The sequence below is a fragment of the Buteo buteo genome, chromosome 5, assembly GCF_964188355.1.
Source record: "Buteo buteo chromosome 5, bButBut1.hap1.1, whole genome shotgun sequence".
Classification (NCBI taxonomy): Eukaryota; Metazoa; Chordata; class Aves; order Accipitriformes; family Accipitridae; genus Buteo; species Buteo buteo.
Genome location: NC_134175.1, coordinates 27,742,970 through 27,766,370, shown reverse-complemented (window position 1 = coordinate 27,766,370; position 23,401 = coordinate 27,742,970). Strand labels below are relative to the sequence as shown.

At 35.3% G+C, this 23,401-nt stretch overlaps 1 protein-coding gene across 4 annotated transcripts in view; it reads right to left on the bottom strand.

Moving 5' to 3' along the window:
• SESTD1 (SEC14 and spectrin domain containing 1) overlaps nucleotides 1-23,401 on the bottom strand; it is a 62,140-nt gene that overhangs the window by 10,284 nt on the left and 28,455 nt on the right. For all 4 annotated transcript variants that reach the window (XM_075028333.1, XM_075028329.1, XM_075028331.1 and 1 more), the window contains 8 exons: nucleotides 15,503-15,616; nucleotides 13,193-13,290; nucleotides 12,735-12,790; nucleotides 10,091-10,302; nucleotides 6,263-6,385; nucleotides 3,388-3,582; nucleotides 2,580-2,694; nucleotides 1,306-1,465 (listed from right to left, as the gene is read on the bottom strand). In XM_075028333.1, the coding sequence (XP_074884434.1) occupies nucleotides 1,306-1,465; nucleotides 2,580-2,694; nucleotides 3,388-3,582; nucleotides 6,263-6,385; nucleotides 10,091-10,302; nucleotides 12,735-12,790; nucleotides 13,193-13,290; nucleotides 15,503-15,616 (1,073 nt within the window). The remainder of the gene's footprint in view (nucleotides 1-1,305; nucleotides 1,466-2,579; nucleotides 2,695-3,387; nucleotides 3,583-6,262; nucleotides 6,386-10,090; nucleotides 10,303-12,734; nucleotides 12,791-13,192; nucleotides 13,291-15,502; nucleotides 15,617-23,401) is intronic.

The following is a 23,401-nucleotide window of genomic DNA, read 5'->3' as shown; positions in this document are numbered from 1 at the left end:
CAGTGACACAATGACATTTTCCTTTTAACTTTTTATTCCTTTTCTAATAGTCCTTAGCGTTCTACTTGCTTCTCACAGTATGACTGAACATTAAAGCAATTTTTGCAAAAGTCTTCCAACGTTTATCTTTAACAGCTGGTTCAGAGTCCCTTACCATGTATATAGTTTTTCCTTCTCCCACGTCCATTTCTTTTCTCAGTACTGAATTCCAACTGCCATTTTACCGCACAGTGACACACAGTCCTCTACAGCTCTTTGCAGTTGGCCCTCTAAACACAAGTGCTGCTCAAATAAATAGGATTCAGAGGACATACTTAAAACAGTACCTTCTCTAAACACTACCAAAACACACTAAGCTCCCTAAGAAAACAAACTGTGAGGGTAGAATTAATTCCTCAATTGAGCAACTTGATACTCATTAGACCTCATTGTTCCCTAGAAGCACCTTTTTGTTCAGCCATTGCCCTCAAAGTTCAGGCACTTTCTACGGAGAGTACTTTATTGTGTCAGGGGTTCCAGCAGTAATAATAAGCAACATCATCTGATTCTCTCACACTGTTGAGTAGAAAAAAAATGCAGTACTATAGCCAATCCAGTACTACTACATCTTTAAAAAAAAAAATACTCAATGAAAGGCTAGGAGGAAGACGGTGATGGCAAAATCCATCTTTCTTGCAAATTCAACTCCCCCCAGCATTATTCCCTACTACAACTTCATTCTCCACTCTATCTTTTTCCAAAACTCACAAAAAAAACCACATTTTGAAAACTGAACTTTCTGCCTCCATTCTGTACCCTGTCCCCCAACACCATCCCATCTTTATTCCTATCTTCAGGAGTGAAAATGCCATGCTTAAAGGATAGAGGTTGTGAAAAAGGGGATAAACAAGTCTGTACATAATTAATACATAATTTTAGGGCCATCATCACTACTGTAGTCTTATACCTTCCATCTCAAGCTGCTAACATTTATATGATGCCTCTTGCATCCATTCCCTAACTCCATATAAAAGGAATGTATAATTCTTGAGCATTTACAAGTACAGGAAAGCACTCAAATACTCCATCCAGTACTGAAATACAACAGGTGCTTGGATTTAGGAATATGCTACAACAGATTAGACAGGAAGGCTTCTGTCCCATTTAAATATACCACAAATATAAATTACAGTTGCACTACATCCCATAACTGAAGATAAAGCAAAACAGTCTCTTAAAAAAAAATAAAATATATATTTTTATATATATATATAAAGTGACCTATCAGCACATGAAATTCTTAATTACTAGAACTGTTGTTATTACCTTTGTTTTCTAAGCTGCATATCTTCCATCACTCCTTGGATATGGTCCACATTTTCTTTGTTTTCAATGGTCACATCTTTCCCATAGGCCCAGGATGCCTGATTAGATATTTGATCAAGAAGACTTTGACCTTTCTCACGCAAGCCTTGCAAGCCTAAGTCTAAAGAAAAAAAGAAAAAACAAGTCAATGGTCACTTATAAATTTGTTATTTTTTCCCCCAAAGGAGAGATGTGAAATGCAACAGAATCTGAGGTGGAAGGCTGGAAAGTGAAAAGGACATTACTATCTGTCTTTCACTGCCCTTCCAACTTTTAAGTTTGAGTGAGTATTTGTCTTTATTAACAAAGAGCTAAGGCTTTGCTATTCTATGACCTAGCAGATAACAAGAAACGGAATAAAAGCTGACACTGAGTATTAACTTTTCAGCATATAAATAGCTAATTAATGTCTTTAATCCACACAGTTGCACAATACCTAAAATATTTATCACAGCTAAGCAGTTGCAGCCTAAATGTTCTTCCATGGCTGGCAGAAGTTACTACTTCATAACACATCTCATATGGCTGATACATTTTTCTATGCTAAAATATGCCATCCCTTAGAATCTGCTGTTACATCTATTATTTGGCAGCTCTACTATCTGTTTTCCTAAAGTAATATCTAGTTTATGCATCAAACTTATATTCCAATCATAACTACTTCGACCATATATGATTTTGCTTCAAAGCTCTTTCTCCTACAACATATTGCACTAGATGATCATTGTAGGTCCCTTCCAACTGAAATATTCTATTCCATATACTTGACAGTGTAACAACTTTAAATGTACCATTTATTAACATATACATTCAAAGCTACTGCAAAATACTCAGAACAAGCATTCTAAAACTGAGTGGATAACAATCATCAAGGGGTCAGTTCTGGAGACAGAAAGATCATCTAAGCACTATATTCTCAAGATACTAAGAATGATGTGTGGGGGAAAAAGTTTGTTTATAGATGAAATGGATGATAATGGTATATAATAAATATGTACTATATATAAAACATGTAAAAAAACATTTCCAAATCATTTTCCCAGACAGAACTACTATGCAGTAAAAAAGCATAAGCAAGTCATAGGTAGTTAGGTGGAACATTACTTAGCTAGGAATCAGAAGAGATTAGTCTTTTTTCTGCTGTCTTTTTTTAAAGGGGGTGGTGGGATTACTGGGTTTTTTTCCTGTAATGCATTCATTAGCATTTATCTGAAATGCAGAAATATTTTGCTTACCAACACTTTTCAATTTCTCCTCCAGTAGTTTTAAAGTTTGTTGAATTGATGCTCCATCTGCTGGTGCTACATCTACACACAACATTCCTAGTAGGCCATCCAATTGTTGAGACAACTAAAAGGAAAAACAACATAAATGCTGATATTTAAAAAGAAGTTTGAGCTTCAGATGGTTGGGTCTGCAATCTTTTTTTAAATGTTTGGAGATCTGTCATTTTAGAAGTTCCTCTTTGCATCTATAGGAAATGAAAGTCAAGTTGAAAGACAAACAACCGATCTGCCTATAAAATTCCAAGAGCAATACACCCCTAGACTGGGCAAGGTGGGTAGTCAAGATTTTATTTTTTTATTTTTTTTTAGACAAGTACAGGAAAGGAATAAATGTCAATTTAAAAACAAAACTATGAGAAGCACACTAAACTTTGGTTCAATTAATGCATATGCCTCTAAATTAAAAAAAACAACAAACAAAAAACACACCAAAAAACCCCCCCAAAACCACCAAAAAAACCCCCAAGAAAAACCAAGACGGGGGGGGGGGAGGGGTGTGTGTGTCAACTTTTTAACTAATAACCATTTTATTTCAAATGCTATTGAAATGTAAGACATATTACAAAGCACTTCCCTCCTAAAAAAGGGGAAATCCATCTTCCCAGTGTTTCAATTATAGTAAATTAAGACTTACAGCATTTTCCAAGTGACATTGTATTTCCCCTCACCCCCCTCAATTTTTTCCAATGTATTCAACAATCATAATACTAAGGCAATAATATATTGACAGGTGAGCTGTGAAAAGTTAAAAACTTACATCCTGGGCAACACTGTGGAATTCAAGTGCTGCTTGTAACAGATTCTGCCTGAATTCCAGCTGACTAGCCTGCCGGTAACACACATCACTCAGCTGTTGCTGCAATGCTTTCAATTCCACAAGGTCCTCCTCATCCCCTGCATTTAGAAGAGCTGCTATCTGCTGATTAAGCTCAACATAAACTGCAAACCACTCCTACAAACACAGGAAAATTAAGCATTAAAATAATACCAAACATAATTCTATTTCTTCTAAAATGGCATACATCTAACTGCAGACTAATAAATAATCAGATTTAAAAAGTAACTTATTACAGCTTACGCTATAATTATGAAATCTCACGCAGGAGGAAAAAACATTCTTAATTTCAAATCAACTCAAGAAGTGCAGAAAGATGGGAAAGTTACAAGGCATGGCTACTAGCTCCCAGCACAAACTCCTACTCAAACTATTTTACTGAACCAACAGAAGTATTCTACCATTTTTAAACAAATTTCTAATGCTTACATGCCTATAGTGCTCTATTGAAACAGAAGACCTTCTCCCAAGTGATAAGCTATTAAAAAAAGCTGTTCATAGGACTATCTAGGTGTTACTTTCAGTGTCATGACTGAAACCAGCAATAATTTCCTTGAAACATTTAGGGAAAAAAAAATACTACTGTAGATGAAATAGAAGTAAACTCTATCTTCTGAATAAAACAGAGTATCCATGTACAGAAACTTCAAAATGATCCTTGTTTCTTATTTAAGGAAAGATTTACACTACTTAATTCAAAATGTGTAGATTTATTTTTCAAGTGCTTTGATTATTGAATACATACATAGGAGTTAGTTATGTTGTCATGGTGGTATATTTGCAACAGAAAATAGTTCAAATTTTTAACAATTCCGGGAGATTAAAAATGACTTGATACATCAAGATCACATTCACATCTTGCATGACTGAGATGCCTGTAAAGCAAAACATGTTCGCTCAACAACTTTTATTTTGGCCTACAGTAAAGTGACCTTCAAATGCCCTATGCATTTCTAATGCTATGGAATAGCACCATCTATTGGCCTGAAACATCTGATTTTATTAGTATTGTCACACTCCTATTGGGATGTTTGCAATTTTTTGAAATTATGCATTCAGGTTTTCCATCATTTATTTACAAAGCATGCAAAATATAGAGTATAAATATCCATATTCTGAAATTTTTTTCTTTTTACCCAAAGCCGCCTCTACCATCTGCTCACAAGAAGAAATAAGAGTATGAAAAGATGCAAAGAGGGAAAAAAAAAGTAATGACAAAGTTAAATTAGCAATCAGCCAAAAATTTAAGAGCAGAATAAATCTCTCATCTACCCCAGAAGGGGCAACTAAGATGACGTAATATGGAAATGTCCATTGTCACACATGTACTTTAGTTTAATAAACTCAGTTTACACAACATAACTCTTGTTATTACCTTTAGACATTGAACATACAAATCTAGCTTATTGAGTGTGACAAGTCAACTATAATATGAGAAGTCAAACAAAATAACCTGGATTAATAATTTTTAGTATTATGTAAAACAGTTGCAGTGATTCATTTTGTTCAAGCTATCAGTGAAATTAAGAGACTGGCAAACCAGATATATGAAAAGTGTGTTTCTGATACTTTCCATAGGGGAAGTTAGGCACAGCTGTACATGACAGCTCAAAACCATGGAGAAAAGGCCAACATTTGCTTAAAAATAACAGTTCTAGTATATTGCTCATGAATAAGAGAGCCAGAAAATGAAAACCCCCAAAATCAAACAAGAAACAAACCAAAACAAACACTCTGTGAAAATTATTTTTCACTTCAGTGTAAACCGAAGTAAAAAAAGCCTATCTTTAAAACAAATCAAACAGTTTTTCCAAGTTTCTTCAAAACAGAAGTAATCTAATCAACAATAAATAGGAGATTATGAAAGAAAGCAAGCATACAAGCTGTCAATTCAATTACTAGGAGAAAAAAACAGGAAAATAATGAAAAAGGAAGAGTACACTCAGCTGTTACGAGGTGTTTAGGAAAAAAAATCAAAGGAAAAGGCAAAGCACATTTTTCCAGTGCTGTTAGCAAAAAATGGCTTTAATTTATAAACAGGCATCTAAATTCAAGGTAGGCCAGTGGTCTCCCAATTACATATTTTGGTATAAAATAAAAAATAATTTTTCTGACTGTTGTTCATGACTGTAAAGGGAACTTCGGAAAAGTGGACAGAAATGTCAATGTCTACATCCAGGAAAGTCAGAAAAGAAGAAAAGCACTGTAACACTCCCTTTGGGAACATTGCATATTCATATCCCAATTATAGTTAATCATCTGATGGAAAGACAAAATTCTACTGAACCTTAGGAAGTCTTCAAAGTTAGAAGCAAAGGCATCAAGTCAGTACAGTTACATAATGAAATCTCAAAGAGACTGTTTTGAACATAAACCATATCTGAAGTCTTGCTTAATGAAAGTGTTAAGCCAGTTTTAGCTACTGGTAAATGTAGTTTAATAAAGACAAAAATATTAACTTATTGAGAAGTACAGGACTTCTCAGCCATTTTGGCAGGGAGGAAAAAAGGAAATTTACTTCTACTCAACATGAAAAATTAAGAACTGCTGTAACGTAATAAAAACAAGAAAAATCATAGAAAGAAATCAGTATGTTTCTACACTGGCAAACAAAATAAATAACATATACATATAAGGACCATATTAAGTTCTTAAACTGCTCAGGTACCTTCCTCTGCAAGCCACAAAAAACATGCACTGTGCAAAATTCCTAGATACTCATAACCAAAATACATTGCTCATAACTGTGTGTACTTAGAATTATTTTGCTACTTGAAAAGGGTATGGGAAATCTCACACTGTGTTGACTCTCAATCTCTTCATGTTTCTGTTGCAAAGCTTGTGAAGCTCTAATTGAATCGCCTATTCCCCACTGGGTTCTTAGCTGTTCTGATCCAGGTCCTTCAAGCCAATTGACTACCTGTCAATAAGACAAAGATGACAAAAAAAGTAGCAAATCATTTATACAAAAACTGGTATAAAAAAGAATTTTGTAACATAAGTAGAAATATTTCAAAGTATACATTTATAAAAAAAAAATCTTTTTAGAATCTATATAAGTCTTGTTGTTGAATCCATTCACATCTTCAAAAGCTTTAAGCAGAAACCACTTTTCATTAACCTTAGCCTGTCAGCTCCATGAAAGCAGATGGCAGCTAGCAAAAGATTTCACATACATACTTGCCATTTCATGTCTCTGTCAATAAATAGCTTAAATGACAATTTTCTTGATAATGGACCTCTTGTGTTCAAACAGGTTGGTGAGGGGTTTTTTTGCCGAAGTGAATTACAATGCACAGCTGTATTCAACCTCACACCTGAGAGTTTTCTCCTGATTTTGTTGAATACAGTAACACTCAAGTACAGGATATGTACTTATTCCAAAATAAAATTTACACAACAACTTAGTATTTTATATATTTATGTCTTTCAACTTGCTCTATTCAAATAATGTAGTCTTAATGGCCACATCTCATGGGATCTACCTTTGCAGAAATTTTTGCAGGGCCATGGCAATACAATTTTGGACTGCAGTATTGGATTTCTTTTATTATGATTATTATTATTATTTTGAAATGATGTCATTTGATGTTAATATTATTCGAAGCAAAGCAGAGTATCTCAAATTTTAGTTTCCTTATACACATTTGAATTATCAAATGGTATCTATGGCAAAATTTTATGATAAATTTTTAAATATTTAGAAAACAGAGACAGCTGTGATGAAACCTAGTACAAAAGTCACTACTGGAGTCCTGAAGTAAGGAAATGCAGGAATACCCCCACATTCTGAACCTTAATGAAAAAACATAGGAAGCCAGCTTCCTCTCTTTAATGCGACTTTTGTTTAAACAAAGATGACAGAACAGCGTCACACAGGTTTTCAGGAAATATAATACAATACACAGTGTAACACCATAATCGTGAAGACAAATGGAAAAGGGACTAATTGAACCATTTTCCTGGTGCTACTAGGCTACGTTGCAACAGTAATCAAGAATAACCTTCAACATTACAGAACGTTACTCAATTCAGCCCCCCTTTTAGTCATGTCTGTGTTTTTCACATCCCCTCTCCCCCCCAGCACTGTTTCAGAGCATATATTCTTTGCTCCAAAGGCATCCTGAATCTTCCTCACTTTTATAATTTCTAGCACAAATTAGGACTCTACAGTTCTAGGTTCTTTTTGTTTGAAGAGAAACTTCCTGTTGTGCTCAGCACCTCTGCACCGCTGTTGCTGGTTAAATATGGAATGGACCTAGAAGTGAAGGCACCCAGATGTCCCCCTGTAACCCCAGCATGGCCTGGAAAATTCGTACATGGAAATGACAGTTCTAATGCAAGTCTGAAACGGCGTGCAAGACTACTGCTTAGCAGTGCCCTCTCTGACCAAGATCACCTCCCCAGTACAAGTTTCCAGGAATTACTGCATTGCCTCTGAAACTGCTTAGCTTAGCACGTGGCCATTCTTGTGTGACAGACACCTGAACTGAGGAGAGAAGAGTCACTAGGGGACCTGCAGAAAGAAGCGATGTTATTTTCATAAAGTATATTTTTAAATGGCTAATGACTAGACTACTGCAGGGCCTGACATTAATTTTTGTGAATTAAGATTAGAAAAATAGCAATTAGCACCTCTGCCTAAGAAGGGACAAAGCTAGAATTTATAACATACAGAGTTGCTCATCAGCAGTCTGTTTAGCAGAACTGCTCATCAGAAAACATCTGGAAATCGTTGCCATCTTTAACACTGCAGCATGAAAGACAAAGAAAAGGGAAACAAAACTATGGAATAGAAATAAGTGTTAAAAAGAGAGGGTAGGATATTGAAGGCACAAGGAAACAGAGGTGGTTATGGGTAAGAGTGCTTTGAGACAGGAGTAAGAACTAAGCAGTTCACAGTAGGCAGAAGCAGCAAATAGTGAAAATGAAACAGGAACACAAAAGCAAGCCAGGAGTGGTTAGCAAGCTCTACAAAGAATAAAATAGGAAAGTAATTGTAATGCAAGCTAACAGGAAATCAAAACACTGGAAAAAAAAAAAATCAGCAACACATGGAAAAAAACTCTTTATGTACACACCCATTCCAACTGAAAATACTGCAAGCATGTTATACTGCAACTTCTGTTTGTTTTGGCAAAATAAATTCCATGGCACTTTGCCTCTATTGGTTTCTTCCAGTCCATCATCATCTTACTTTTCTCTGTTAGCCTGATTTTCTCCCATAAACCAAAAGGAAGTTAAATCAATTTCTAGATTTACTAAGTTTTTCCCATACATTTGTATGCCATTTAGACAGCTTTTAAATGCACTTTATAAAACTGATTAGCTTGGTAAAACAGTGAAACACATTTTTCCTGTGTACTGAGACTCAGTTCACTTACTATGTACCATCCATAGTGTAGAAAGACCAAACAAGTATTTCTACTACAAATATTGCAAAATGAGGCTGATGTCCCAGTAAACAAGTCAATTTAAATGCCTTAATGTCACATTTGCCAAAGTACATTATAAATTTCATTTCAATCAGCACATCTTGTTCGACCACTATAACTCTAATGCAGGAAAAAAACCCCCTCACCTGATTATACCCACGGCCATGCTAATATGTTCTATATAGTACTATTTTAATCTCTTACATATTTTTATTATTTCCACCTTAACATATCAAAAAATGACATTTGCTTTTTAAGGGTTTTTTTATAATAATCTGAATTACTGCATAAGTGAAAGCTATTTTCTCAGTAGATTTATATTTTCACTGCTAGAAATAACAAGATTGATTAGTTTTTATCTTTACCCATACCTGGAATGCTGTGAAGTGCAAGCACTTGATATACATTCCTCATGCATTAGAAATGTCAATGCTGAAAGGTTAAAAGCAATATCCATTCCATTTGCTGAATAGTCAAACTATATAGAAGCTTAAAAACATATAAATCTAATTTCAATTAATAAACACAAGAGGAATAAATTGATTCCATTTCCTTGATTTTTGCTACTGAGACTCTGCTGACAAAATGTTGAAAGTGCTAATTACATGCCTGTTTCCAAAGGACCAAACCAATTCATTATGACCTTTAACACAAGATTGATTAGGAAGGTTTGTATTCATTCTTGCCCGGGTATCCCTGAAATACACAGTTTAATCACTTTCACTTAGTTAAAAACACCAAGCATTAGACAAATAAAGGAATAAATAACGGCTTATCTTCAGTAAGAGGAACTTAAACAACATGGGCAGGGGAAGGTTTCCAACTCTCAAGAAAAATTACAGTCAAGTGTGTCTCATTTGTGAATGTTCCTCTCGGCTAACAGGTCAGGCATTTGCCCCTCCAACAGCGTAGCACTACCACTGCCTCAGTACACAACAAAGGGACAACGTGAAGGTTCTTCTGCGCGATGGCAAGAGAGTACATTTCTAATCACCTACTCAGAACAGCCTTCGGAAAGTCACTGTTGTAGCCACAACGTGAACTATCAAGTGAAACTAGCATGTAGCAGTTTGAGGAGTGAAAGGAGGCATGAAGCTCTCACCTCTGATACTCAGTTTTGCAGTAAACACAGTCTGGGACTTGAGCTCAATATTCCGCCTCAGAGTATTCAAGAACAACTCCAGTCTTACCTGCATTACCTTCTGCTGAATCTCCTCTAGCTGTGTGCGCTTGCTGCGTTGCCTGCAAACTTCCTGGTAGCGGGTATATTGCTCTCTGAGTGAGTCCAGCAGCTTCATGACCTGTGGCTGAGCAAGTAGTTCATCATCCATTGGGGACCAGGATACCCCTCCATCTGAACCATTGAATCGACGCTGTTGTAACTCAGATAGTAACTCGTGGCCTTTAAGAATACATATAATGATGTGGTTAATTTAGATTCAAAAAACAAGCATAAAAATTACTAGTAAGTGTGCCTGCTTTTAGACCATCCAGTGCTACATTTTTGCAGCTAATGATCTTTCATGCATTGGGCACATTTAATGATACCATTTCATGCAGACCACTGGCTACAGTTTGTGGGGCTGTGTCATAAAATAGGGTAGAAATCATGTGGTATATTGTAGATATATAAAAGAGACACCGTGACCAACATTCATATTGACAATAGTATTGATTAACTTAAAGAAACAATTGCAAAATACAATCCTGAGTCTGTAAGAACTAAGTATTCTGGTTTACTTCAAAATACTGTGTAGCATCCGAAGTATTTCTCTCAAACAATTTGTATTCTTAGATTAAATGAATGATCTAGAAGCACTAAGAAACTGAGCATATAATTTCTCTGTTATCTTTCAGGATTTTTATAGCAAGTACAAAACTTTCACAGGAAGTGTGGAGCTGATGCTAAGTATTTTGATCAATTTTTTTTTCTCACTTTTCTCACCTTTTTCTTTGTGCTCTTAAGCACCATATCAGCATACAGACTCTAGAGTGCAACAATCATATATGCAAAAATAGTATGTTTTGACTCTTTAATCCTCTGTTTAAACTGTTTGAAGAATGTTATTGTTAAGTTGTGGTAAAGTTTTCAGGATGTAAACACTGTACTACCGGTAAACCCAGATCATCAATTTGTTCCCCAAAAGCTCAATGAACAAGTTCACAAATAAACCAATGTTTGGTCACTAACGAAATCTTGGTGTAAATGTGGAAATCTGCCAATTCCATATCATCAGTTCTGCAGGTCTTATACTGGTAACATGCCAGTTCAATAAAAGAAAAAAATTACCGCTAGAATAATAATTGTAATACCTCAAGGAAAATGCAGAAATATAGACTCTAAATTCAACTGGTATTATCTAGACAAACAAAATGCCAAGGGCTTTGGAAATTGCAGCAAGTAAACTCAGCATATATTATTGTGAAATGCACATGTCTTAAGAATTCACATATATTTTGCCATACTATGGAAATAAACATCTTGGATTTTGTCTTTTATAATACTACACAAATAGGTGCAGATAGCTGCAGAGCAAACAGACTTAAAGGCTTTTACAAGGTATAGTTCTACTGGGATAATTTTGAATTTCTATTGTATTGTTTCAGCAGTTAAAGGGTTAACATTTTCAAGGTAAAAACATTTTTTTTAAATGAGATTCTTATCAAAATCTAAGAACTATATATGTGGATTTTGAGCTTTTGAAAGCAACAGTACTTGTAACTATGGAAGACAGAAGCCTTTTATCTAAAACCTTGGTTTGCTCATATTTACCCATAAGAGGTAGGAAAGTTTAATTGGTAAGAGTTTAATTTTTTTATTCTCAAAGTTTCAATACAGTGAATCTAACATAGAAAAGTTGCCTCTTAGGAACTCCCATGATTTAATGAAAGTTATTAAACTTCATAGCTCAAAACAAATTTCATTATGCCATAATTAAGAAAACAGAAAATGCATATCAACTAATATTGTTTGGAGCCATCTGCTTACAGAAAACTGAAGTGCTATTTTGTCCAAAAACCTTACCATTAGAGGAGAATACACAATTAGACTAAAACCTAGTGACACTGCCTACAGACACTTCATATTTTAAAAACTTTAAAGACCACAGCAAGGAACTATTGTTTCACCTTTTAACTCAAACAATATTATCCCCAGATCTAAATAAACTAAAATTTTACACAGAGGACACGTAAGGCCGGTAGTTAGTTCTCTGTAGCAAATATTACATGTGATCCGCACATTAGTTTATAAGAGGCTCTAAGATGAGGATTCTGAACACTCAGACTCTGATCATCACCCTAACATTATGTACAAATCTTTAAGCAAATTTCTAGTCCAAATCAACAGTCTGTCATACTTTATCGTAAACAGGAAATTCACCCCTCAAAAAAAATTTCAATCAAAAAACCCAAAACTGTTTAATGATGAAGGGAGAGTCTAAGCAGTGAAGAGTCAGAAGAGTATGCTTCGCTTTTACAGATGGTCAGCTCAGAACTAGGCTGACTTATTAGAATTGTGTAGGAAAACGCTATCTGATTTGTACCCATTTGGTGGTATTATCAATGTATTATCAAAATTAAACATACTAATTATTGTAATACTGTAAAGATGTTATCAGGATTATTAAAAACTATTTAAAAAGAGACATTAAGAGTTCGTCCATTTATTTGTTAACATCACTTTTTTTTAACCCAAAGATGACATTAGTTGATAAGCTTGTTACATTGTGATGATGGCTAAGAATTATTGTGCCCTCTGTACTTTTACTAGGGGCTTAAAAATTAATAATGTTACTTCATTGACCAACATTATCATTTTTCAACTTACTATACCTGTCTGCAATACCGTCTCAGGATCAACTGATGGAAGGAAGTTCATATCTATTGATCTTGAATAAAGTGACAAACACATCATTAATAATAATAAACTTAATTACTTAAAGTAAAAAATACATTATTAATAATTGGTATTACAGTAGCACTAAAAACTTCAACTAAGGCCAGAGCTACCCGATGCTGTTAAGAGACTGTATGTTTCTTCCCTCACTCAGTAAAGTCCTTACTTTTCCAACTCATTGTATCAAAATAGAAGTGCAGTTGCATGTAATCAATTGCCAAATGAGCATCCATCTACACAAATACTGATTAATTTTGTAGTCTGTGTTATAAAATTCCAGAATTTCTTTACACGTTTCAAAATATTTAAGGCATATCATAGTTTCAATATCATTTGGATTTCCGATGAAACTTTATAATCCAAAAGCATTGATTTCAAAAAGCGAATCACAAACCTCTCTTTTTCTTGTTGAGTTCCTTTATCACTTCCATTGTTAATTAGAGCAAGCTCATCCAATAAGGATGTTGATTCTTTCGTGAATTTTTCAAATACCTAAATAAGAGGCAGGTTTTAATTTAAGAAATGAAAATTATGTAAGTGGCAGTATTGAAGGCATCAGTGCAAATTTATCCACTAGTTCTGTTAGTATACTTCAGTCTTTACACAGCATAATTATTTCCCAGCATTCAGATGGTGGAGTAGAAAATACAAAGTTTTGTTCAGGGAACACTTAAGAGCACGAAGATTCCTTAGGGAAATAGTAAATGTTACACTGAATATAACGAAGATGGACTGAATTCTGAAATACTGAAAAATTTTGAGATTTCTGCAAAACCTGTAAGTTCTTATGGGCATATTTATTCTACATCTTCATTTAAGCCTTTAAGTAAATCTTAAGAATAATGCTAGAGAATCAAGGCATGTTACACAAGCATCTGACAGCTCACTTGAATGGATTAAAATAATCAACTTTGTGAAGATTCCAGCTTTTAATCACTACTAATATGGGCTACATTGTAATGAAACCAAGATAAAAGAAAGATATATTGTATAGAAAGAAACACCCTCATCAGTTTCTTTGAATATAGGGTCTTCTGATCTCAGATAACAAGACCTGTATAGTCAGACACTGCGTACTGTTCAGATGATTCCCCTGTACCTGACTTCTGAGGGTTGGTTTTTTGGTTTGTGTTTTTGTTTTGTTTTTTTTTTAACAGAACTGAGCATGATCAGGTGCCATAAGTGACATGCGCAATAATTTTCAGGTCTTTTTGGTGTTAATAAATTATTAATCAATAGTGTGCAGATGAACCTTCCTTAACCTATCTAGGACTAATTAAATTTCAGGGAAAACCAAAATAGACATGAGGTGGACAGCTCTTAAAAGCCAATTTATAAAAGCATGGTTTATAAAATGCAAGCTGTTACAAAAGGAAAAAAAAATCCCTAGAATTAAAACGTATAAACAGTTGTAAACTGTTTTTCAGCTAGTACCTTAAACAACCTTTCTGCCCTCTTGTCTAGTTTCAGAATTCAGGAGTTACAATGGAGGAGGTTTTCTTCATTAATATACAAAACAAGTGAAACAAGGCAAGAGAGGAGAGATGGGAGAAAAATTTTCAGTGATAGTCTGAAACAAATATAAAGCAGAAGTTCCAGCTGGAGTGGAAGTACTGTCCTTATGAATTTTATGAATGCAGGAATAAGCAAGTAGAAGTCAGATTTGTATATACCAGACAAAAATGGAGAATTAAAATATTAGATTTCCCTTCCCTCCCCTGTGTCCAGGTGCTCTCAGTTTCAGGCAGAGAAGAAACAAGTTGCCTTGCCCTAATCCACACACACATAAAGGCCATGCAAAGACCAGTAGAAAAAAGCTGCACAGCAGAGATGCTCTCTCTGCCCTTGGGTCTGAAGACACAATTTGCTGAGATTCAGCAAAAAAGAAACATGGTACACATGATGTAAGCCCTCAAATTTCTTGAGGGGGAAGTACTGCTGTGAAACGGGCTGCAAGATATGTTTGAAAGCTTTGGGCAGTTGCGGTTGGGACACTGTGGAGTATTCTTTGTCCAGATCCCACCTGGACATCCTAGTTGGAGATGCACATTTTAAGAATAGATTGCATGGGAAAGGAACACACTTTTTCATTGAAGATTAAATATTGTTTTGAAAATTCAATTAAAGTAACTGAAAACCAACTATCAGTGAACAGATTAAAAACATTCTGGAGTGCTATGCGCACCAACATTTGCTTAAACAATTCACATCTATTAATTATTTAGGGGTGTAGGGATGTGTTTACTGCATCTCTATCTACTGGGGAAACTGCACTGACCGAGGTTTTAGTGTAGGACAGCTTAAAAACTGGCTCTCAGTCCATAGGAACCAAGGCCTAAGAGATCACCTCAAAAGATCTGCAGAGTCCAAGTATTTCCTCCTTGTTTTGGATTTCTCCTATCAGCAGCCAAACAATTTTCCGTTGTAGTGACTATACTATACACTCAGGCTCTTCTAGAGTGAGGGTCTACAAGAGAGCTTCATTAAGGAACTTGTTTCAACAAACTGGTTACATTAGCTTTTTATCATCCCTTGAGCAAATCCAGTGTTAGTTATCATAAGACTATTCATGCATTTGAACTCCACTACTACACATACAACAATTTCTACACACCTAGCCGTTCCTACACAAATAAAAATTCATGGCTCAAGAATGAGACATTTGGAAAAAAAACAAACCAAAACAAAAATCCATAAAACTAACCAGCCTCTTATTCAACCAATCCATGTGATCATAGGTCAGTGTTCCTCCAAAATCTTCTGTTAGTTGGCATGGTTCTATATATCGAGTCAGCTTGTTAGCAGATACTAAAATAACCTGCAACAATAAAAGAGACCTTAGGTACACTTTTAAGTAATGCTTATATTTTTCCTTAAGTACCTGAAAAGCCTGTTAAGTGCATCCAGAGGTACTGAGCACATCTTTCTGTGATTCAGAGAAAGCGGCCCTTTTACTGCTAAATGTTTAAACAAAGTAAGGCTGGTTGCAATTAACATGGGCCTAAAACAGACAGGTAAATTTGATATGCAGTGTATATCATGCATAATCCTGTAAGAGCATCATCTGTACCACCTTGTCTGTTTATAATAGGAAAAAGAAATATGTTTCTTTGATATGGGTTTTCTTGGTGGTAACTGATGTTTCTTGATTAAGTCATACACCACACAATCTGTTTTTCGTGAATATAGTGGCAGGATATCATACTGCAAAGCAGTTAGTATTCTTACCACTTTCTTGCAATACTTTCAGTCCCAGAGGTGAGTTTGGGCCGTAAGAGTTAAGTGCCTGCATTTACTGTGCAAATATGCTCAGCAAGAGTTGGATCAACCACACTCTTTCCACAAGTAGACAAATTAAAATCTTAGTATGCTTAAAAGCCCGAGTCGTTCGCCCAGAAGAAAAATATAGTTCATCAACTACTTCAGGAAATAAAGGAAAATACAGGTCCACTGCTAGTCAGAAGACTAAATTCTTCCCTTCATTTCTGCATTCTAGATGCTCCTGGCTGAGCCTTATTCATATAAACCTAAACCAAAAGTTGGCAGCACAAGTTGCTTTCATGCCTGATATGCTAAGCCTGGAATAATGCCTGTGGAAAAAAAACTCTACAGAAGCAGACCCATCAGATCATGCACATATTCTTGCAGGGGACAAGAAATCTGGAAAGAGCCTTCTACTTCTAGTCCAGTTCTGTGTTCCTGCAGGCACTGGAAGACAGAAAACCCATCCTACTTTGTCTTCTACTACTTCAGGATAGTTCAGGCCTGTTTAATACACTAAAGCAATTTGATGTACCAAATCATTGATGAAAATACTATGTTTCTGAGATGGGTTTTGAGATCAAAAGCCATTCAGGTCAACAACCATTGGTCACCTTTAAAAACTGAAAGCAGAGGTTGCACAGTCGCCAGCCTTGGAAGTTTTTCAAGGCCCAAATGGATAAAGCCCTGAGTAACCTGGTCTAATCGTAGATGATCCGGCTTTGAGCAGGAAGTTGGATTAATGACATCCTGAGGTGCCTTCCAATTGGAATTAGTCTGCAATTTTTAAATTCTTACAACTAAAGAATGCAGAGTAGTTCCAAACAAATGGTCTAATATTTAATATACTGAAAAATTTTCCAGCAACAGTCAGCAAATATAGGCTATTCTCCTGTATTCTTAATGGTATGTAGCTGCCATAAATGGAATTAGCTTGTAGTTTCTTTAAGTAATGCCAGTAACCAGCCCAAACCCCAGATGACTCTAGGTCCAAGAAAAATAAAGCCTTTGTTCTCCCTTTTTTAGGCACACATTTATATTTTAGGTCATTTTTAAATTTTAGGTCATTTTAAATTCTCTTTTCATCTCTATGAGTTCATTAAAAAGGAGAAAATTAATTTCTTCAATCAGGACATTTTGGTATGGAAACTAAAGTAAATAGGGCAGCTCATTCACATCACTAAAATACTGGTTCTAAAAAAAACCAAATAGCCTGTAGAAGAGGACAGACTGCATTGAGACCACTTCTAATCTTTTTAACTGAGATCCTTCAGGATGGAAAGCAGACAAGGGATAAGCTTTACAAACTTGTACCAGGGAAACTTTTAAGAAAAATTTTTCTCCTTGAAAGCAAAACCTGCCTGTAACATATATTAGCTATATGAGAAAATAATTCTCCGACAAAAAAGAACATAAGTTTCTTTTGCACCTTATTAGAAAAGTTTTGAAAAACAAAAACTTCCACCTCAATAGTAAGCCTTGTTGTAACTTAAAACGTTGCTCCAAAAAACATTCATTCTCTAGGTTTCTTTTTTTAAAAGCTGTTTCTTTCTTAAAGTGTTTATTGACTGTTCACTGGGATAACCGTGGAAATCCTGTCTGAAGACTTCAAAAAGTAAACAAACACATGAATTTTTGACAAGGTGGTGGCAGAAGGGAGGTTCCTGAACAGAATTTAGCTCTTGTTCTAGACCTAGACTAGTAGCAGTGCTAATGTAACATCCTCCATATGCTTTAAATTAGTAACTTTGATATTTCTAGGTGTCAAAAGTGCAGTTTGCCTCTCTGAAGCTTCTGAAATACTGCTTTAATCAGCTCCTACGGATTAACAGTCCATAAGAACAACAACAGAGAGCCAAAAGAAAAAAAAAGTTAAATAACAGTAGGTGTGATGTTACATAGGGAGAAGATAAGACACTTCTCTTTTAAAGATGAGTTCTACTTTAAGTTCAGCACCTATAGCAAACTTCCACTGTCACAGATTCCTAAAACTTTTCACAATCCAATCACAGTAATTGTCTTTCACCTTTTGAGAAAATAAATGTTAAATTACCACATCCTAAAAATGTCTTCCTTTATGAATTAGCATTCCAACTTGCATTTGAATTTCACACTTCAACATATTGTCTGTTGCACTTCACAAAGCTTTTAGTCACATGGGCTCTTCAAAATCCTCAATAGTTTAATACTTTGTTAATGGCATGCTTAGAATTATTTGTCATCCGTCCTTCTAAAATTATCATTACCAAACTGCACTAGACGACTAACCACAGAGAACATCTCTAGTTTCTCCTCCCTCTGTGAAGAGAATGATGATGGCTTTCTATTGCTTGACCAGCTAGCTCTCAATACTCCTGGATAAGACACGGGTCCAGATGAGGACCATTTACAGTTATAAAAATAGAAATATCCCACTGTTTGCTTGTAACTAGACTGATTTTTTTCTTTTTTTCAAAGTTATCTTACTATGTTGACTCCAGGAAAAAAAAAAAGTTTTCTTAATCCAAAGTAAAAGCCTTTGGACAGCAGACTATAGTTGGATGTTAAAGTGAACAGCTTAAATTTCCTAAGGGAGAAATTAATAGTTCTGGACAGATGGTAAAACAGAAAAAAAGTATGAATTATTGAATCCTTAAATCCTTGCTTCATTTCCCACTTGATCCATCCACTTCTGACAGGACAGCTAATAAGATGACAGTGCTAGTAGGTTTCAAATATGTCCTGTTTGCTACCTTCCAGAGTCCTTATCATCATCATCTGTACTCAGTTCTTTTTAAAACTTAGAAGAGATGATGAGAGCAGCTCTCATCATTACTCTGCTCTAATCAGCAAACTTGCTTTGTACAATACTGGCCTGCTAAAACACTGTAAAAGCCTTTGCAGAAACAACTCAGGATAGTGCTTTGGGAAAAGTAAAAGTGCTGTATTTATTAATAAGATCAAGCAACCTTTTTAAGAACTGCCAAACAAACAAAAAAACCCCATGTACTGCAAAGTCTTGTGCTTCAACTGCAGAGCTCCCTTATTTCTCAGGAGTGAGACTACAGTTATTTTTTCTAGTAACATGTTTTTGACCCATGCAACAGTGCCACTAACACTTATCTTTCATAATAAAAGAGCTTTAAATACTGTTTGTACAAAGTTGACCTCTCACTCTATGTCATTTGCTGGTTTTTGCAATTATTTTCATTGATCACCTGCAATGAGATAAAGGCAGATGACAAGATCAGAGGGGAATTCTGGATATTCAATAGGACATGTAAAAGTGCCCCCAAAATGTTAAAAACATTCATCTGAACTTTCTTTCTTGAGGGAAGTGAAAAAGCTCTTTAATTCAAATGTCACAGAGTCAAATCCAGGAGCTACTGGACGACAGGATGGTATAAAATTTCAGTAACAAGGCATTTTTTTCTTAAGTGTGTAATATCACAGCAGCCACACTACTGAAAAGGAGTAGGTACTTTCCAAAAGAACACAACACACATGTCCCTTGAGAATACAAAATTTAAACAAGTGAATCTAAGCATATGATCTTCTGAGAGCAGTAAATATCTTTATTAATCTTCATAGCTTGGTATCAATGAGTAATACACTGCTGTTCTGGGATAAATGAAGAAAATTATCTAAACAAATTGGATGGTAATATTCTACATGTATTAGAGTAAAAACTTTATACTGGGAAATAGGTACAGAGGAACTGTAAGGGGACTAAATCATATTTTTTAATCTCAAGAGTAAAGAGGTCTTAAAAATCAGATTTAGTTTAAAATAATAATTGGTGTAATCTCTTAGAAAAAAATATTTATTATTAACTGACATTTACACAGCACTGTAACCCTAAAAATATACTGAATTTCACAGAACAGAAAAAAGCCAATCCTGACAAAATCATTTACGAAAACAGAGAAAATAATTCATTACATATACATACCTATACTGCTTATAATTTGTTAGTCTGTTTTTGGTTTTGTTTTTTGCTTGTTTGTTTTGGCAGTTTGTCTGGTTTGAGTTGGGTTTCTGTTGGGGTTTTTTTGGTTGGTTGGGTTTTTTGCTTGGGTTTTTTTTGTTGTGGGTTTTGGGATTTTGTTGTTGTTGTTGTTTGGTTTTTTGTTTTGGTTGGGGGGGGGAGGGGCTGGGGGAGGTGTGTTGGGTTTTTTTTGTTTTTACACGTCAAGCAACCTAATATCCAACAACCAAAAAGTCTGACCAAGTTCACAATTCTTTGTAAAGAAGTCTTACCAGGTGTGTCCAACCACTGAGAAGTTTATATGGGCTGAAAGTGCATTACCAACACATGCCACAGTTTCTCACTTCTTTTAAGTAATCCTCATTGTCATGTGGGTAGCAAGTGATGCTAGTCATGAAATTAGACACATCTTTAGAAAAAGGTTCTAAGAATAATAGAATGTATATATTATACACAGTATTAGCTGTTTGATGTTATGTAAAAGTGATAGAAATTAAACTAACGGTAAGAACATTTATGCATACAATAATATATGTTTAAATTATCTGTTCTGATTTGTTACATTGCAATGTAACTGACTACAAACGTAGCTACTCTAAGAGTATATTAAAGTATTTACTCAGTATGAGCAGAACGTCACTGCTTCATTTACTAATTTTAATAAACTAGCATCAAAATATTTAATACTTTTTTCCTCTACTTACTGGAACATAAGGATCTGTCATTTCTAAAATAGTTTTTTTCAAAAAGAACATTAATAAAACATGCTAAAAGCTGATCATATTTATCTGGTTGCTGATTGGTAATTTTGGACAAATTTCATTCAAACAGGCATAAGTAGAGGAGTTTTTGTTCATTTCCCAAAAATTTTGCCAAGAAACACTGGGAAGCCCAGATAGCTCTTCCCCTCTCACAGCCTGGTTGATAGGTATAAAATTCTGAATTTTGATAAAGTCCTTTGGGCTCAATATTAAAGTTGTTTTCTCAGTAGAGTGATTCTTGATGATTTGTTATGCCAGCAGCTTACATATCCAAACAGCTTTGGAAAAATATGAGGAAAGCTTCAATGGCAGAGAGGCACTGAGAGATTGCGAGGCAGAGTTTTGCAAGAATAAGTTTGCTCTTCAGTCTGTGCAGAAGTCCAAACTGAAGAATGCCTATATTCATTTTCACACTACACAGAAGGCCACTTTTGTATTGAAAAAAAGCAACTTTTTTTTAAATTAAGTGTGAAACCTAATTGTTTTCTAAAGCACAATCGGATTAATCTTCAGCATTTGGGGTTTTTTTTAAAGTTAGCTGTGCTTATTCTCCAGCAAACTTGGCTGCTGGAAAAACTTATATATGGCCTCAACCATCCTCCTGGTGATTTTCCAAGAATAACTATGGCACTTAGCAGACAGAACATAGCCGCCCATATATCTAGTCTGACAGTGATTCATTGCCACTGAATTGTATAGCAAAGACTTCCTCTTCCCAAGGAGAAGAATCATCCTATTGTTTGATGATAAATATTACTTCAATCCATTTTTTGAAACACTGTTTGATTAAACACTGAGTAGGATAGAGTATTATTTGCTAATATGGAACACTAATCTATACAATGATCATTTTCTTTAACATTACACTGAGAAACACAAGTGAAGTATTTACCTGGCCAGTATCACACAGAAATTTGGCATACTAGAAACCAAAGGGCCACTAGTAGAATCTAGATATACACTAGACTCACTGTCAACTCCACTCCCAGTAACTGTCTCCTTCACTTTCGAGCACTCATGGTTTTGCCCACTCATTCACCTTCCCCACCAGGACTCATGATAATAATTAGCACACTACCTTTTTTCCATCCCAGAGAAGAGACTAATAGGCACACCCTTCTTTAGGACTGAATTTAGAATGTGACATAAATGCAGGCTTACGTACTCCAGCTCCACAGGGACAACTCCCTGATTTGGCCCAGGTTTTTAAAAGGACCCATTGCCTCTGGTGTGAAAACCACAGCAACAAAGATACATGCCGATGAAGACAGATGCATTTAAATAAATACCGTTTTGATAAAATATTGAAACCCCCATATGCATTTTTGGGAATGTCCATGAAAGCTACAAATTTTGGTGTCTCAGTATTAAAACACTGGACTGGAAGTTATGATACAGAAATTAAAGATTTCGTACAAAGTGTTATTCTTTCTTCATTCTGTGGAGCAATACTCTGCTTATTAGCATTATTCTTAAAAGGTAAACTGGGGATGATTATGCCACAATTAATTTCCAAGTAGAATACTGAGAGCTACATATAGTAACAGTAGTTAATTTCAAAATACAAGAACAGTATAAAAACCTCTTGTAGTAACACAGTAGAAAGTTCTGGACCACACTGTTTTCAATGGCACCAAAAAAACCCCAGATATAAAAGTGTTTGGGGTGGGGATTTTTGTATTTTGGAACATTAAGGATAGCTATAACCACGTAACAGGCATTTAATCACTTTCAGAATAAAGACTGTTAGCCTAGAGAAGGTATCTGCCTACTGAAGTATGTAACACTGACTTAGGTAGCGAAGAGTTACTTTACTTGTATTGGGGACTGATCTGGAAAACTGTGGTCAAACCCCATTGGATTTAGCCTTTCCAGTTGTTTTCTTAAACAGTTCCTATACTTCTAAACAAATTATAAGATCTTGGTACCTATTTTTCAGCTACGTAACACGGAAAAAGGCAAGTCAGCTAGCTAGTATTTCTTTCAGAGCAATTCTGATATGCACGTACACAGACCATAAACAGGCTGAAATGCAGGAAACCATGGAAAAAAAGTGATTTTTATGTTTCTGTACTCCTCTGTATATTGATGACTTGACATTAGAGACTTAAGATTTTCCAGAACAGATTCTGCTGATATACAATCATAAGAAATTTCTGACACTATTACTAGAGACATAAGAGTTGATAGCTGCTACAGTGCAGGTGTGAAGCATTTAAAACTACTCAGACTTTGGACTTCAGGACTATCAGGATCCTTTTGCTATATACTCTGATTTTTCCAACTAGTGCCCAGTAGTTTACCACCTTTTTTTCCTTTATCTTTTTTTAAAAGCCCTGAATTTCTTATCTCATAATCCTAAACTTCTAAATTTTGCTCCATGATTTCCACAAGACCAAGAACAGCAAGCACACTTTCTTCCTTCCTGCTTTCGACAAACTGATTTTCAAAGCACTGATCTAATATCCAAGCCAGGCTAAGAGATTATTTTTCCTCCCAGTCCCTTAAATGAATGGCATACACAACCCCCCCCCCCCCCCCCCCGCCCCCAATCAGTCCGTAGGCAATTTTGCATTGTGTACAAACTTGTACATTTCTTCTACTTTTATGGTAC